The sequence below is a fragment of the Juglans microcarpa x Juglans regia genome, chromosome 5D (assembly GCF_004785595.1).
Source record: "Juglans microcarpa x Juglans regia isolate MS1-56 chromosome 5D, Jm3101_v1.0, whole genome shotgun sequence".
NCBI classification, from domain to species: Eukaryota; Viridiplantae; Streptophyta; class Magnoliopsida; order Fagales; family Juglandaceae; genus Juglans; species Juglans microcarpa x Juglans regia.
Window position 1 is genome coordinate 28,620,466 of NC_054602.1, and position 16,615 is coordinate 28,637,080.

General features: G+C 35.4%; 2 protein-coding genes across 2 annotated transcripts; both read left to right on the forward strand.

Annotated features, from left to right (window-relative positions):
- LOC121266151 (DEAD-box ATP-dependent RNA helicase 57) lies at positions 1–4,481 on the forward strand. Its single transcript, XM_041169886.1, has 11 exons — positions 1–297; positions 392–506; positions 594–730; positions 841–932; positions 1,236–1,332; positions 1,522–1,835; positions 2,135–2,329; positions 2,424–2,514; positions 3,079–3,201; positions 3,565–3,715; positions 4,160–4,481. Exons 1-11 carry the CDS (start codon positions 220–222, stop codon positions 4,357–4,359), a joined length of 1,593 nt encoding a protein of 530 aa, XP_041025820.1. The 5' UTR covers positions 1–219; the 3' UTR covers positions 4,360–4,481.
- Positions 4,482–7,878: 3,397 nt separating this feature from the next.
- On the forward strand, positions 7,879–11,670 carry LOC121266495 (beta-1,4-xylosyltransferase IRX9). The gene is made up of 3 exons (XM_041170336.1): positions 7,879–8,800; positions 10,008–10,245; positions 11,228–11,670. The coding sequence occupies exons 1-3, from the start codon at positions 8,124–8,126 to the stop codon at positions 11,396–11,398; spliced, it is 1,086 nt and encodes a 361-aa protein (XP_041026270.1). The 5' UTR covers positions 7,879–8,123; the 3' UTR covers positions 11,399–11,670.
- Positions 11,671–16,615: the final 4,945 nt, after the last annotated feature.

Here is a 16,615-nt window from a genome sequence, read left to right on the forward strand (position 1 = left end):
AAAGCTAGTCATCATCAGTCTGTGTAAAACCTCCGAGAAAACCCCTCAGGCCTCAAGTCCAATAACCTAACGGCCGCCATAGCCTGCCTGCAACCAAAGACCGTGCTTTTGTTTGTTATCTTCTGCTAAGAAGGCGGAAGCTAAAGAGCACGAGGTCATTTGCAAAGTAGTTTCTCTCAGAATCTTCCTTGATCTTACTCTGCTTGTCGTTCCTCAACCATGGAAAAAGCCTCCTTTTTGTTTTCTGGTATTCACTTTGATCGGAAGAAATTCGCCAAAGATTTCGCCAGATTCCAGGTATGATTTTTTCTTCATCTTCTTCTAATTATTCAAACAATAATCTCTCTCATAGTAGGCTGATTTCTTGTCAAACCTCCCATGTCTCATCTAGGAGAGGAAAGAAGATAAACCGATAGAGGACTCACACTTGCTTGAAACTGAAATATCTGAACCGGGGAAGGGGAAGACTTCTCTCAAGAAGCGGAAGCGGAAGTCACTGGCTTCAGGTAATTCATTTAATTTTGTAAATAAATATTTTTTTGTTTTGTGGAGTTCAATTTTCGTAAGCTGACATTCGCATTTCATTTCAAAAGAAACGGTAGAGGGATTCACCGTCTTTACGAGTTCGAAATCAGCAGCAGCAGCTGCACCTGTGGTCCTGAACGAGGAGAATGATCAAGCCGAAAATAGGCTCTCCAAAGAAAAGAAGGAACTAAATAGGCAACAAGAGGTCTCTTCTATTTCTTCATCTACTTCTAGTTCTTTGGCTTTCTTCTCTTAAGATTTTTTAATGTATTTTTTGTGAAACTATTTTTAATTTCATTTTCTTTATGCGGATAGCGGGATGCTCTTTCACGGAAGAAGTACAACATTCACGTTTCCCGGAATAATGTAGCAACCCCACTTCAAAGTTTTGCAGAGTTAAGCTCTAGGTATTCCCTGTTTCTATTTCATGCTAGTAGTTTGGGTACGCCTTGCGTCTATTTAATCTTTTTACTAAAGAAGCTCCCGCTGTTAATACTTAATCTGTCGTTCTGAGTAGCTAGTGCTTTCTTCTTCTTTTACCTATCTTCGATGTTATTCATACAGGTAAAATATTCCGGCTACTGGATGTAGAGCATTAGAATATATGTTTTACTTCCTTACTTGATCACGATTCTTTACCTTCTCTTTTGCAAGTTTTTGTTTGCAATAATTTTTACTAAAAATGCAAATTTGTGTGATATGTTTTGCAGATATCGGTGTGAGCCTTATTTGTTACGCAATTTGGCCAAACTCGGATTTAAAGAGCCTACACCAATCCAAAGGCAGGCTATTCCAGTCCTTTTATCCGTAGGGTCTCCTATTTTAGCTATCTTCTCCTCTGGCTGATTGAAGTTTTTTCCCTTTCCTATCTTTAGCTTCCATTTATTTATAAAATTGACTGTATATTTCCTAATCTTCAGCTTCATTGAACTTTGAAATGGATTAGTATAACTTGGTGTGGAAGTTGTTCTGACTATTGTCATAATTTCATTTTAGGGTCAGGAATGCTTTGCGTGTGCTCCAACTGGATCCGGTAAAACTATGGCTTTTGTGTGTCCCATGCTAATGAGACTTAAGGATGCCTCAACTGATGGCATCCGAGCTGTTATCCTCTGTCCCACACGAGAGCTGGCTGCTCAGACCACCAGAGAAAGTAAGAAACTGGCGAAAGGGAAAAATTTCCGTATCAAAGTGATGTCGAGACAGCTATTAAGAAATACTGATTTGTCAAAGCTGCCTTGCGATATACTTATATCAACACCACTAAGGTTAAGGTTGGCTATTCGCAAGAAGAAGCTTGACTTAAGAAGGTGCGTGGTGTCAACGTCTTGTTTATGCAAAACCAGATGGTTTGGTTAAAAATTAAGAAATTTGAAACAACTGCATATGGATCAATTCAGCTAGTAGAATGAACAATATTTTATTTCTCCTTGTTGAGTTTATATTAAGATTAAAATTTACTTGTCAAAAAAAAAAATATTAAGATTAAAACGACTATGCTTTCTTGTACCCTGAGAGTGGTTTTAAAGGAAGTTGTGCACTATTGACAGCTCTCAGTGGTCTATAGACTGGTTTGAAATGCTCCACTAAGTGCTTTGGTACTTTGCAGGGTTCAGTATCTTGTCCTGGATGAATCTGATAAGTTATTTGAGCATGGTTTATTAAAGCAGATTGATTCTGTGGTCAAAGCTTGCTCAAATCCTTCAATAATACGCTCCATGTTTAGTGCTACCTTACCTGACTTTGTTGAGGAGCTTGCACGCACAATAATGCATGATGCTGTTAGAGTTATTGTTGGCCGAAAGTAAGATCGACTTACTTTATTACTGAACCATGGAGGGATTGTGCTGTTTTTGCTGATAAGTTGGCTTGTGTTCCACTTCTGAAAATCTGAACAGGAACACTGCTTCCGAATCAGTGAAGCAAAAATTGGTTTTTGCAGGGAGTGAAGAAGGAAAGCTTATTGCACTTCGTCAAAGCTTTGCAGAGGTATGAAAGATTCTTTTCCTGTATAAAAAGGGAGATTTTAAAGATTCTGCTTAATATATATATATATATATATAAGAGGACGGTATTACTACCGACCCTTTTGGTCAAAAGGTCAAATTCAAATTTGCATCTCGTCAAGAGATTGATCAAGATAAAGGTTTGGAATCTTTGCTCTTTGCAAAAGAAAAACATCTGAATTTCTTTCAACAAGAAATCAGATACAAAAAGATTTCTGAATAATTATCTTGGCCAATTTTAATTTCAAATATATATATATATTTATATATATATGTAAGAGGTTTTAAAGATTCTGCTCAATTTCTCAGAATGTTTTGTTTTCAAGAAATGGTGACAGTGGCTGGCATTTGCACTCAAATATTAGAACATTTTTAATAGATGAATCAAAATGTAACTTTCAATACTTGTGGCTGTATTTCGTGAAACTTATGATATTTCTTTGAAGATTTTTCAATTTGTGTTTTTATCATATTGACCAAACTTATATTAAAAAAAATCATCTTGACGTAACTCCTTGTTCCTTTTGTATCTTGTACTTGTCAGTAGAGTTTGAATCCACCTGTATTAATGTTTGTACAAAGCAAGGAGCGTGCAAAGGAATTATACGAGGAACTTGCATATGATAACATAAGAGTGGATGTCATCCATTCTGATTTGTCCCAATCACAGGTGAAATCTTATTCCCATTTTTTCCTTATAAAAAAACTTGGGAACATTCCCAGAATACTAGTTAAGAAAAAATTCAAAGAAGATGAAGGCTATCAAATGGTCAAGCTTCTCTGCATTACTTGCAAGGGAGAGACTGAGCATGGTTATATAAGGGTCCTCTAGAAATTTTCGGAAAAAGCAAATGGATATATCTTTTTTACTCTTAATCCTGCCAGTTTATGTTGGGGTTTTGGCTAATTCTCATGTCTTCAAGTCACCTTATTTTATGGCCATTTTCGGTCTTCAAATAATTTTAGTGTACTCGATGATAATGTATTACATTTAATACAGTGAGTAAATGCTAACGTATTACATTTAATACAGCGAGAAAATGCTGTCGATGATTTCAGAGCCGGCAAGACATGGGTTTTGATTGCCACTGATGTTATTGCCCGGGGTATGGATTTCAAAGGTGTCAACTGTGTGATTAATTATGATTTTCCAGACTCTGCCTCTGCATATATCCACAGGATTGGTATGCCACTCATCTCAAACTGCTTCTGGCCTCTGCAATCTTGGTGTTTATTAGGATGGGTAGTCTATAAATAAATAGGTTGAGAAATGTTTTGAAAAATGCAGAATAATATGATGTTTTGATTAAATTATTTTCCTTAGGAAGTTGTTAGGTACCGAATGCTTTACAAGATACTTTATATTGTTAGATTTGCTCTCTCTTATTGTTGATTGGAATTGTTACAATTAAATAGAACTTTACCATTATTTTATCATAGTCAACTAATGATATAATCCCATGCTCTTTCCCTTCTTTTTTTCTTTTTTTTTTTCCCCGGGGGGGGGTTCTCTGCACATGTAATATGACAGCTTGGTGATAATGGTTTCTATAACAATAGTAAAAGATTGGTCGGAGATGAGAATGACTTTTATGTGGTCTATATAAGTTTGTCATTCTTTTATATAGGTCGGTCAGGCAGAGCAGGGAGGACAGGGGAAGCTATTACTTTTTACACCAAGAAAGATGTTCCATTCCTGCGGAACATAGCGAATATAATGACAGCTTCCGGTTGTGAAGTTCCATCTTGGGTCATGTCATTGCGCAAGATGAAATGGAAGAAGCACCGTCCACAAAGAGACTCAATATCAACCAAACCAAAAGATTAGGAAGAATCTAGTATTGTTCAGAGCTAATCTCTTACATGGAAATACTCTTCAGGTGATCCTCTCTCAGATAACCGTTTTAGAACACATTTGAAGATAATATCATGGGAAACAACCAATTTTTTATTGATGGATTTCGGTTTCAATTGGGAAATGAGATTGATATCTTTATTTCATTCACTTTTCCTCAAAAAAAAAAAAAAATGCTATCTTTGTTTCATAGAAGGTCTATGTAGATGGCTGCATGCCTGAAGGTTATACCTATAATGTTCGCATTTTTTGTTCCATTTAAATCGATGGTCTGATGCATGTTAGGCGAATGTCCCAGCAAAGGCCTGTCTAATATTGATAGACACTGGTAAGGATGTGTTGTTTCAAATGAAAGGGTAGGAGTTCGAAATTCCAAAAGTCCACTTTGATTTATTACTTATCAAAAAATGATAGAATATACAAACCCTGCTGATGAATATGTTGTCCCATGGTGAGATGTTTTGGCATGAATCAACGGTTGATTGTTTCTTTGAATTCCCACGTGGGAGATGATATATGAGAATATAATTTTCTTTTTCGCTGTTAATGAATTTTGAAATGAGTTTTTAATGTTTTTTTTTTTTTTAAGATAAATGTGTATTGCTTTAAGATTTGATGACACTAATATAAACAAGTAAAAAAATTATGAACCTTCATAAAAAAAAAAAAAAAAAAAAAAAACCCCTAATCGTTATAACATTACAAAGTAACCTCTCATAAATGATTCTAGTCTTGGTCTTGGTCTTTGTCTTTATACGCTAAACCTGGCCATGGACCAGATAAGTTCGGGTTTCCAAATTGCAAATCAAAATAAACATCAATGGAATCAAGAAAGAAAAAGGAAAAGTAAATATAAGTATAAAAAGAATGATACCATATACGAGTTTGATTTCCACTGCAAAATCTATACAATTAGAAAGGTGAAAGGTATGACTATGAAGAAGTACTGATCGGGCGTCATTATATTTCCTTTTCCTTCACTTTCTTGGCAACCAAATGCAGAAAGCAAAATATAAGAAATGACATTGGTAGTCAATGATGGGTAGCTCTAGTCATTGATGATAAGTGTGTGTGTGTGTGAGAGAGAGAGAGAGAGAGTGAGAGAGAGAGAGAGATATTGGGGAAGACTAGATGTTTCTTCCAAAATGACAAGTATCCATTCATCTCAGATGAGTTTTGATACATTTAAGTCGGTGTGTTAACACACCACTTAAAGTTGGACCCCTTATAATTTAAAAAACAAAATTAAAATACCAATCATTATTTAGTATAGCTAAGCTTCCCCATCAGCAATGTGTTAGGTGTATAAAAAATAAAGCTTATAAATAGATTTTCTCATCTAATCAAGTACTTCAAGATTGATTGATTAATCAAATTCAAAGAACGATCAACAAAGAACCAAAACAAACTAATTTTTCAGATATTCAAGGATTGACAAACTGGAAAAACAAGTATTGCTATCAATATGATCATTACTCCTCATCTAAGAATGAGACATTTTATTTGTGTTTATGTAGCGATTGGACGGAAATGCTCAATTGTAGAGAAATAAACTTATTTTGAAGATTTTTCCAAACAATTGTCAGCTAAAAGAAAAAACTTCAATCGTAATATATACTACCTATACGATCGATATGCCTCATGATCATCTAGGTCTATAAATTAAACTTGTCCACAACTTTTTATTTTTGCCGGTGTTAATTGCTGTGTTGGTGAAAATTAAACAGTGGAGAGAAAAAAAAAAAAAAAAAAACTATTTATCCAGTACTTGACAAATGGCTGCATGCATGCACGCGCTACAAGAAACTGTTTATTTATGACCAGTTATTTTTAGAGAAAATAATTATTTCTTGTCAAAATGAGTATGTTAACAAATAGTCGTTATTATTGCAAATAATCCGTCACAAATGCTTTTTTTTCTTGTAGCTAACTCTTCCGATTTTGACAACTATTAATTATAAAGTGAGCTAGCTTTCCCAACGATAAACCTTAAAGATCACATACAAATGTATATACCCATCGGCTCTCAATTGATCGAATAACATGCATACCTTCCCATTATATCCCTAATTAAGTTAATTAATACAGTACTAATTCTTACAAACAAAAGAAAATCATGTGATGCAACGATATTATCGCCTGCCATGCATGGACTCGCTCGCCAACAATAATATCTCATCTCAATATCTTTGCATCAGTACTCTCATGCAGGAAGAAGAGATCGATCGAGGAGACTAATCTAGATTAGTTCATATATAGCCAGGATTAGGAATATCTCAGGCCGGCCTCTTGGGTGGGGATCAGAAACACTCACATAATTTATACAGAAGATCATCCACGCATGCATCCCCAAAATACTTTTTTATTCCTTCGTGTTATATATATAATTCTTGCCTAGGTTCAAAACATTAGAAATATTGAAAGGCCTGGGAAATTATTTAATTATACAGTCTTTGAGTGTTCTTATGTGCAAGTCTTGCACACTTTTTTTAAGAAATATAGGAAAAATCTAGAACCGAAAAAAAAAATTTATTTTTTTTAATGGACTTCACTTTTTTCAAAAAAAGTGTACGGAACTTACATACTCTAAAACTATATCTAGCATTACTCGTATAATTGAAAATAGCTTCTCCATATATTATATATATATATATATATATATATATATATAAAATTATAGGCAAACTTGGTTTGTGCACTTGATGTGATAAGAGACACTTTTTGTTCGTAACACCAGCAGATTATAATTATCGTTCAAATGAGTAATGTAAGAAATAGTCATAAATTGTGTAAGCGTCACACACTTTTTTTAAAAAAGAGTAGAGTCCGCTATTAGAAAATTAATTTTTTCATGTAGTTTCCTTGTTTACTCAAATTTTTCAAAAGGAATGCGCAGCGCTTGGACAACTGCAAATATCATTTCTCTTTGTTTTTGTATATTGGATGGAATTGATATCCTTTTCCGTACCAATCCTATATTCATAATTAATATTCATATATATATATATATATATATATATATATATCCCAACACTTAAATGCACATATCACGGTCGAGGTATTTCCTTCGATCGTGGATTTTGGGTGTTCTATGAGGCATGACTTTGTATTAGCTAGCAATATTGAGGGAATAATTTTTTCCAATCCAACTCACTTCAACCTAATAATTTGTAGATGATTATTTGGTCAAGTCCTTGTGACAAAATGAATCGGCCTTTATATACATAAAAACATGATATACATATATATACACAAATATATATGTATATGTGTTTGTATTGAGAAATCTTGTAACTACTATTAATTGAGGCGTTTTAGTTGATGGGTTGCATCGATCCCAACAACCATTTGGTGCAGACAGCAACATCCTCTGTATCTTCCTTTTACTTCAAGGCACAACTAATGAAGAAAAGAAACACCTTCACCAATGAAACAACTCCAAACAAAAGCAATTAATCATTGAGTTTTCCCGTTCCTATCATTAGACGCTTTGCCTCCTAATTCCAACGCCTTTTACTAAACATTTCTACAACTCTCTAATCATGACCATCTCATCGATCAGCATTCAAACCAAACTTTGCCACCTTATTATATATCACAGTCTTCTACAATATTTCTCATTCCCTAAAGCAAAATCATCCACCCTGATCATCTCAGTACTGACTCTGACTGATATTTCCACCCAAGAATTTTGATTCTTCCTTAATCTCCTCGTTCCTGCAAGGTGTAGAGAAATTATGGGGTCCTTGGAAAGATCAAAGAAAAAGGTTCAACTATGGAAGAAAGCAGTTGTCCATTTCTCTCTGTGCTTTGTTATGGGGTTCTTCACCGGCTTCACTCCAACCGGAAAAGCATCATTTTTTTCCGACCGTGTTGCTGCATCGAACGTATCAGAATCTACAACGCCACAGCCTGTTGAAATGCTGCACCCAAACCCTATTAATAGAAGTTTGATAGCTGAAGCTCCTGCGACCAATATTCCCATGAGCCGGTCCACAAAGGAGTTTGAACGCACAGAAGTGTCGTCGGAGAAAGAAGCAGCAAAAGAACCCAAGTTGACGACCAGAGGACTCGTGATTATTGTCACTCCAACCAGCACAAAAGATCAGTTTCGAGGTGTTCTTTTAAGAAGGCTGGCTAACACTATAAGGCTGGTTCCTCCGCCATTGCTGTGGCTTGTGGTCGAAGCGCAGACGGATTCAGACGAAGTGTCGGAAATACTAAGAAAAACGGGCATTATGTATAGGCATTTGGTTTTCAGGGAGAATTTCACGGACACTGAAGCTGAAATGGATCACCAGAGAAACCTGGCGCTGAAGCACATCGACCACCATAAGCTCAGTGGGATCGTACATTTTGCGGGGCTTTCCAATGTATATGATCTTGACTTCTTCCAACAACTGAGAGAAATCGAGTATGGAATTCTTCTTCCTTTTCTGTTCTTAATTTACTTACTTTTGAAAATAGAAGTTAATTCTGGCCGTAGAAGTTACACGTACATAAAAGTGGTATTGATTAGTTGGAGGAAGTTTGGAATTAGTTAATGAGAATTTGAAAACGAGTTGAGAAGAGAGAAGTTTTTTGCAAGCAACTACCTAACTTTCATAGCTTAGTGGGTTTAGTACTTAATTAAATTAAGAACAATTAATTAGATGGTAGGTAGGAGGGATGAAAATTAATATTTTTTTAAAAGTTTTTATCCCAAATTAATTTTTCATATATACACTTAGAAAATAAATATATATATATATATGCATGCTATGGAATTTACTAATTTATATTTTCTATGTAGTACAAGAAAACTGTTTATAATTTGTGATAAGTTATTTTTAGTAAAAATAATTATTTTCTGTTAAAATGAGTCTGTTTTTGTCACAAATAGTCGTTCTCGTTGCAAATAATCCCTCACAAATGTTTGTTTTTTAGTGATATATGGCTTTCTTATTCTAGATTTTAAGATGTGATAATTAGAAACTGTAAACAATTTCTATGTCTTTCTTTTTCATGAATCTCATTATATCTCTAATTTATAACCTGTAATTTCTGTTTCAATTTGCACCCTAAACAATCAAAACTATCAATTTACATGAGTACTCTAACCTATCGCTTTTCGAAAATATGCATCCTCAATAATTTAGATCTGACTGTTGAGAATATTGATTATAAGTAGAATATGAGACACATTTATTTGACGATCAAATTCATGTAGTCGATCGAGGATATATATTAAAAATTGTCAAAAGGCATGAAAAATATATAATTAACCTAAGAATTAATTAATTAGTTGAAAAATAACAATTTTTTTTAATCAATCGTTACGATTTGGTTCGACTCTACCTCGATCGACCATTTAAAGTTAATTAATAATTGGATGATTAATTAGCTCGTTAATCTAATTAATTTCAACTCAAATTCCATTTTCATTCTTAAGGTCTAATGATCATGTTAATTAATAAGATTGACAGGTACGTCGTATATATATAGCTTTCTAACAAATATATATATATATATATGTTATAATTATGTAAAGACTAATAAATAAAGATCAATACTTTTCTAGCTAGTAAGGGATGACCTGATTTAATAAAAAATTATATTATTATATGGGCGCATGCATGCAGGGTGTTTGGGACATGGCCGATAGCTTTGCTCTCAGCAAACAAGAAGAAAGTGAAAATAGAAGGACCAGTATGCGATTCTTCACAGGTAATAGGATGGCATCTAAGGCAAATGAACAATGAATCTGAGAAGACAAGACCCTCTATTAATATTCATATCTCCAGTTTTGGCTTCAACAGCTCCATTCTCTGGGACCCCGAGAGGTGGGGTCGCCCTTCTGCTCTTCAAAAATACTCCCAGGTACTGCAACCTTATACTAATTTACTACTATAACTATCACATTCATACATACATACATACATACATATTCCTAATGTGTGTGTGTGTATATATTCCCTTGCATGTGAGATTGAGACTCTTCACCTTCCCATGATCACGTACACATCATGATGATCACACAAACTTACTCATGTTCAACGAAAATCATTTTTAACCCAATTGATGATCATTGCATTTGCCGACATTGGTTTATCGATCCAGCCTCCTGCTTGCTTGTGCCTGCTGGGGGCCACGACGGTAGCTGCTAGCTACCTAGCTAGATGTGCTCTCTCTGACCTATATACATATACGTACGTATATAGCTGTTTTAGTAGATATACGTACATACATATACGTATACATGCAGCATGCATGCCGCGTACATACATACATATTGGCTATTTTAGTAGATAATTGCATGGCCATCCACCTCTAGTGTCGGCAGGCGTTAAAAAAGATATTGATAACTAACGATTTGTTGAATTACTTGTGACTCAAGCTATCTTTATAGAAGAAGTATTTATTATATGCATTAATTATGTAATAGGCATACTCTTCAATTGTCTCATCAAATTGGAGATTTAAACAAATTAAAAAAAGAAAAAAAATGAAATAAACACATGATTATTTTAGTTTTATAATATTTAATATTGTTGATATAAGATTTTCAAACCGTGTTAATTCCATATGAGCATTTAATGTTGTGTTTATCTCTCTATATGTATCGAACCATCCAATATGAGGAGAAAATCTTTGGAAAGAATCTAATTAATTCGCACTTTATGATCATGCACCATTAATTAATTAGAAAGAAGAGGAAAAAAAGACAAAACTTTTTTAATTAATTGTGCATGCATATTAATGATATCTTCAATTAATTGTTTGTAATTATATATATGGTGTCTCATACGTTTCATATTAGTTGATTTGATCTTGTTTTATTATTATTTGTTAATCTTACTAGAATTCAATGAGATTCGTAAAACAAGTGGTTCTTGAAGACGAGACCAAATTAAAAGGAATCCCACCAGAGGACTGCTCTAGAATCATACTTTGGAGCCTTCAATTTTTCAGTGGGGCAGCAACAATTGATCATGATCTTCAAACAGTCGCATCGGATGGAGCTCGGAAGTAATTAATTATAATAAAGGAATAGAAAAAAGTGAGATTAATTAGGAGGAGTGGATCGAGCAATATTTTCCGATTATGTGAGTAAGTATATATATATATAGCTAGCTAGCTGCCAAAAAATATATACATATTTCCTCCATGAATATTCATGTATTTTTGTTATAGTTTATAAAAAAGATCAAAACCTCATTCTTTGATTGTCATGTAATAGTTCATTTTTGAAAGTATATTTTTTTCATATTACTTGTATCCAAAATGTAAGTAGTTACATTCTAAGATGTTTGAATCTTTTACGAATTCCTCATGTCACCTTTACCATGCGCATAGTGGTAACGACGTTTTTTCATATTGGTCACCGGGCTTGACCATCTACAACACGAGGAAAGTGGGGGCTCGAGGTTGATGAAACACCTCTATTGCCTAGGTCAGCTTTCAGTTCTTTAAAGAGAATGTCAGTGTATGAGGAAATGTAGAGAGTAATTCTGACTTAGTGCTTAGCTTTTATACTGCCTGCTGAGGAGGTCCTTTGTATCCCATGTCAAAGGTGTCTGTCTTTCATATGGGACTTCATGTTGTCACCTTTGATGCAGTGTGGCCTTCTCGGGTCACATCCTTGTCGCAGGTTGGTGAGTGTGGCCTTCCCGTTCTGTCAGGGACAAGAGGTCATGATGCACACACTGCCAAGGGCAATCTGCCTCACTGTGACCCCAGTTTGCGTTTCATGTAAGTCCTTAAGGGTGACGTGGCCCTACACTACGTGCATGTGCAGAGTGGTGTCAGGAATGTTAGTGTCCCATCATTCCACTTCTAATTCCTTCCCGCATGGGCCGTGGGCCTCTTTCCCCTTTCTTTGTCTTGTGGGCAGACTACACTTTGGTCGTTGGGCCTCCTAGGTAAGTTAGGCCCAGCCCGGTAAGGGATGTAAACATCCATTCCAATTACACTCAAATTCCTACCATACATGCACGATGGGAATTTTTCTTTCTTTTCTTTTTCTATTAGATTTATTATATATATATATATATATATTTGCCCATGATGTCTTGGTGGTTTGTAATGCCTGACGGACTAGATACCCATTGTGTGCAGCTGTCCATTTTCCCACGTCTAGGGTTGCGTCTGACAACTTGATCCCACACTCCCTCGTGCAGTAGGAAATACGAGATTTGTCCCTTGTCGCTTCGCTTCTGGTGAAACCTGTCACTATCCCGTATGGGCTATCTAGTCGCCTATTTAAACCCACGCCCCTTCTTCTTCTCTCCTTCTTTTCTTTGCAATTCCCTCGTTCCAATCACAATTCCTAGTCTCTCTTGCCTTCATGCTTTCCTGTTTCCATCTTCCTTCTTCCATCTCTAATCTTCATTCTCCCACTACAATGGTGCCCAAGAACACCTCTCGCTTTGCATCTCGGGGCTCCCGTTCATCTCATCCAGAAGGACCTTCTAGTAGGGGTATAAATCGGTCCGGTCCGGTCCAAGGGGCAATTTTCGGTCCATCATTTTCCCTGGACTGGACAGGATCGAACATCCATAGGGACCGGACCAGACTGGTAGTTATCGGTCTGGTCGGTCCGTTCGGTCAGCCCAATTGTTTTTTTTTTTATTTTGTTTCATCTTTTTTTTTTTTTTTTAAAATATGTTAATAAAAAAATTATTTAAATAACTAAAATTAAAATTAAATGAATTATTAATGTGGATTATGTAACTAACTCATTAAAAAAATATTTTAATATAATTATATTTATGATGTTGATAGTTACTACTTATTAATTTAGACTTTTACTTTTTAGTATGCATAATTATTAATAATATCATACATTTTATATATGGTTAATGAATATCAAATAATTTCATTGTACATAGATTATTCGTGCTTGCTTGCAACTTAAGTATTTAAAAAAGAAATTACCTAATTATTTTAATTAAGTGTAAATAGTAGAGTATGTATGAATGTATGATATATATTAACTATTTACATATAATGACATAAATTATCACATGATTTGTAATTTATTATTAATTGATAGCATATTTTATTTTATATTTTATATGGTCAATGATAATAAATTAGATGAAAATTACATCATTAACTTATATAATTACTATATCAAAATAATATATTAAATTATTAAAAATATTTTTAAAATATATATAAGACTTCGGACCGGCCTGGTCCAAAATTTATAGACCTCGGGACTGGATCGAATTTCTTTGGTCCACAATCTGTGGGATCGAGACCTACCGGTCTTAACTTCGATTCAGTCGATTTTTCTAGTCCGGACATAACTCCTTACACCCTACCTTCTAGGGTTCCTAGGAGCATAGATCCTCCCGAGGTTTGTGGTGACTCCCAGTTCTATGAGGGGTACCATTGGGCCTCGGTCGTTTCCTCAGCCGACTTAAGGTCGGTGAAGTCTTCTTTTAGGGTGCCCGGCTCCACGAATTTGGAGGCCCCAGCGGCTCATCAAGGGGTTGTCGATTCGAAGGGCTTTGCTGAGAAGGTGGCGTTGTGCTCTTTGATGTTCTCCAATGGACTATGACTTCCCTTCTACCGCCCAGTCTGTAAAGTCTTGGACTACCTTTGGCTAGCTCCATCACAACTCCACCCCAACGAGTGGACGATTTTGATGTCCTCCTGCATTGTTTGGCACATGGTGTTTGGGACCACGGGCAAGGATTACCCAGACCTTACCGCCAAAGAGTTTCTCTTTACACACGGGGTGTGGTGGCTCGACGGCAACCTATGCAGCTTCCCTTCTCGACTAGGATACAGGGTTGCCTGCCTAGAGACTCACTTTCCCATGTGAAGCACTAGGTCAAGTGGTTTTTCTTCATGTTGGGCCATGGTTGTGTGTTTCCCGCCGAAGAGGCCACCCACCATGAGTTTCCCATCCGGACTGTTTGGGAAATCGTACCGGATGACAAAGAGATCTGTTTAGACTTGACCGAGCATGAGAAAGCCCGGATGACAACAGTCTATGCTTGGGTGGAGGTGCATCAGGAAGAAGTTCATACTAATGGCTTGCTGACCAAAACCAACATAGACCAGTTCTTGGTGCTTCCGGACTAGTCCCATTTTGGTGGTCGATGCATCCTGGGGGAGAATCCTCTTCTTGAGACCGAAAAAGGCTTTCCAATTCCCTGTTGGAAGGGAAAGGGAAGAAGTCTCACACTGAGGTCAAGGAGTATCTAGAGACATCGGGATCTAGTAGCAACTCCAAACTCGCCAAAATGCCTACCCCAAGTCAAACATCCTGGGCCTCTTCCTCGTCGAGGGCTGCAAAGCTAGCTCAGGATCAGCAGCCTATCTTTGCTAGTGCAGGTGGGTCTCGGGTAGTCAAACTTCCCACTTCGTCACGACCAACTTTCCCTTCATCTACCCCATCGAGCATCATGGGGTTAACAAAGGTACTTAGCCGAGGGGAGGAGGAACTTGAGATGGCCTTCTTCTTGGCCTTTCTCGATCTTGCTCCAAGGGAATCTCGTGTCTTGTGGGTCAGCTACACTTGGTCATTGAGCCTCTTAGGTAAGTAAGGTCCAGCCCGATAGGGTATGTAAACATCCTATCCACATATATTGAACTATCACCCTTTAGATCTTTATGCTATAGATCTTGAACTAATAATAGTTTGTCGCATTGCATCTTCGGATTATAATCACCTCAAACTATTAAATACGCTATTTGTAATAGAGTTATTCTATTTTCAAGTCGGTGTGAAGAATACACAATTCACACCATTGATGTGACATGACTTGATTTATAAGATTCAAATCTATAATTGTTTCTCATAAATTAAATCTTGCCAAATCAGCAGGATACAACTCCACACCGGTTTATGAATAGGATTTTTCGTTGCAATAATTGTGTTAACATAAAGTTGCATTCAGGTAAAAATAATTTGTCTGAATTTTAAATCAAGATGATTTATTGATTATAAAACTCTTTATTTGGATTGTAATATATATGCTATAATGATTTGAAATTTATTTTTATAATTATAATTTGAAATTCAAGGTTTTGAGTGATTGAAATTTGCTTGAATTTTATCTGAATTTAAGTCTAATCTATAGTTTTTTTTTTAAATCTAAATGGAAGATTTAAATTTTAAATGGTAATATATTAAAATCCAAATCTATCTAAACATATCATAACAAAGTTGAAAAGTATAGTCAGATGCAAGATATTGAAGGCTCGATAAGTGGCACAAGTTGATCAGACAAACTACTGAAGAACCACAGTAATCTTGGCAAGAATTTGATTTTATACTCTGAGTATATTTCACGGTCGGTGATCACACTACAAGAAATCAGGTTTTTTCCAGTGCTCAAAATCGTCACAAATACCCCTATTAATCGCTGCATTTGAGCATTTTCGACGATTTTTAATTCGTTGCATTTTTTACGAAACTAAAGTGTCTTTTTTGATCAATTTCAGCCATAGGCAAAAATCGTTGCAAAAAATTACTATTTCCGGCGATTTTTATGCATCGTAACTATCCAAAAAATCAACGAAAATGGCATTTCCTTTCTAGAATTACTTTTTTCTTAAAAAAAAGCACAAGTTGAAATGGAGGTAGTGAATGTGAAAATGTGAATAGAAAATGGAGTACATAAAGGAGTGAAGAAAATTTATAGAAAGAAACTGTGCATATATGATTAGTATCATCAAAAATGAATGTGTAAGGTTTTGCACAAGTGGGAAACACAAAACCAATAACAAGTGTCACCAAGGTGGTGCTCACAATCATCACACCAACTTCATCTATGCTTGCAGGAACAAACTGAATTTCATTAGCAGAATTTCGTGACACCAACTTCAACTTCATCTATACCAACACATGATAACATAACATTTGATACTCACAATCATCACACAAACTTCAACACAGACTCATAAATTTACTTTGTTTCTCACATCAAACTTGAAACAGGAAACAACAAACAAATAAATATAAATGACAAATTAACAAAATAAATAAATAAAAAAACACAAACTCATCGACCCAAAAAAGCAAACAAATAAATACAAATGACAAACTCAAACGATCAGTATATGTAGTACTTTGTTCAAGAGTTCTCACCTTCCTGCAGTTTACTGTTTACCTTTGATAATGTTATCTTCTTTTGCCAGTAATTTTTAATTTTTTTTAAAGAATTGACGTTATCTTCGACATCAAGCTAGGTTAGTATACCCTGCAAGTTAAAATATGTGATGAATAATA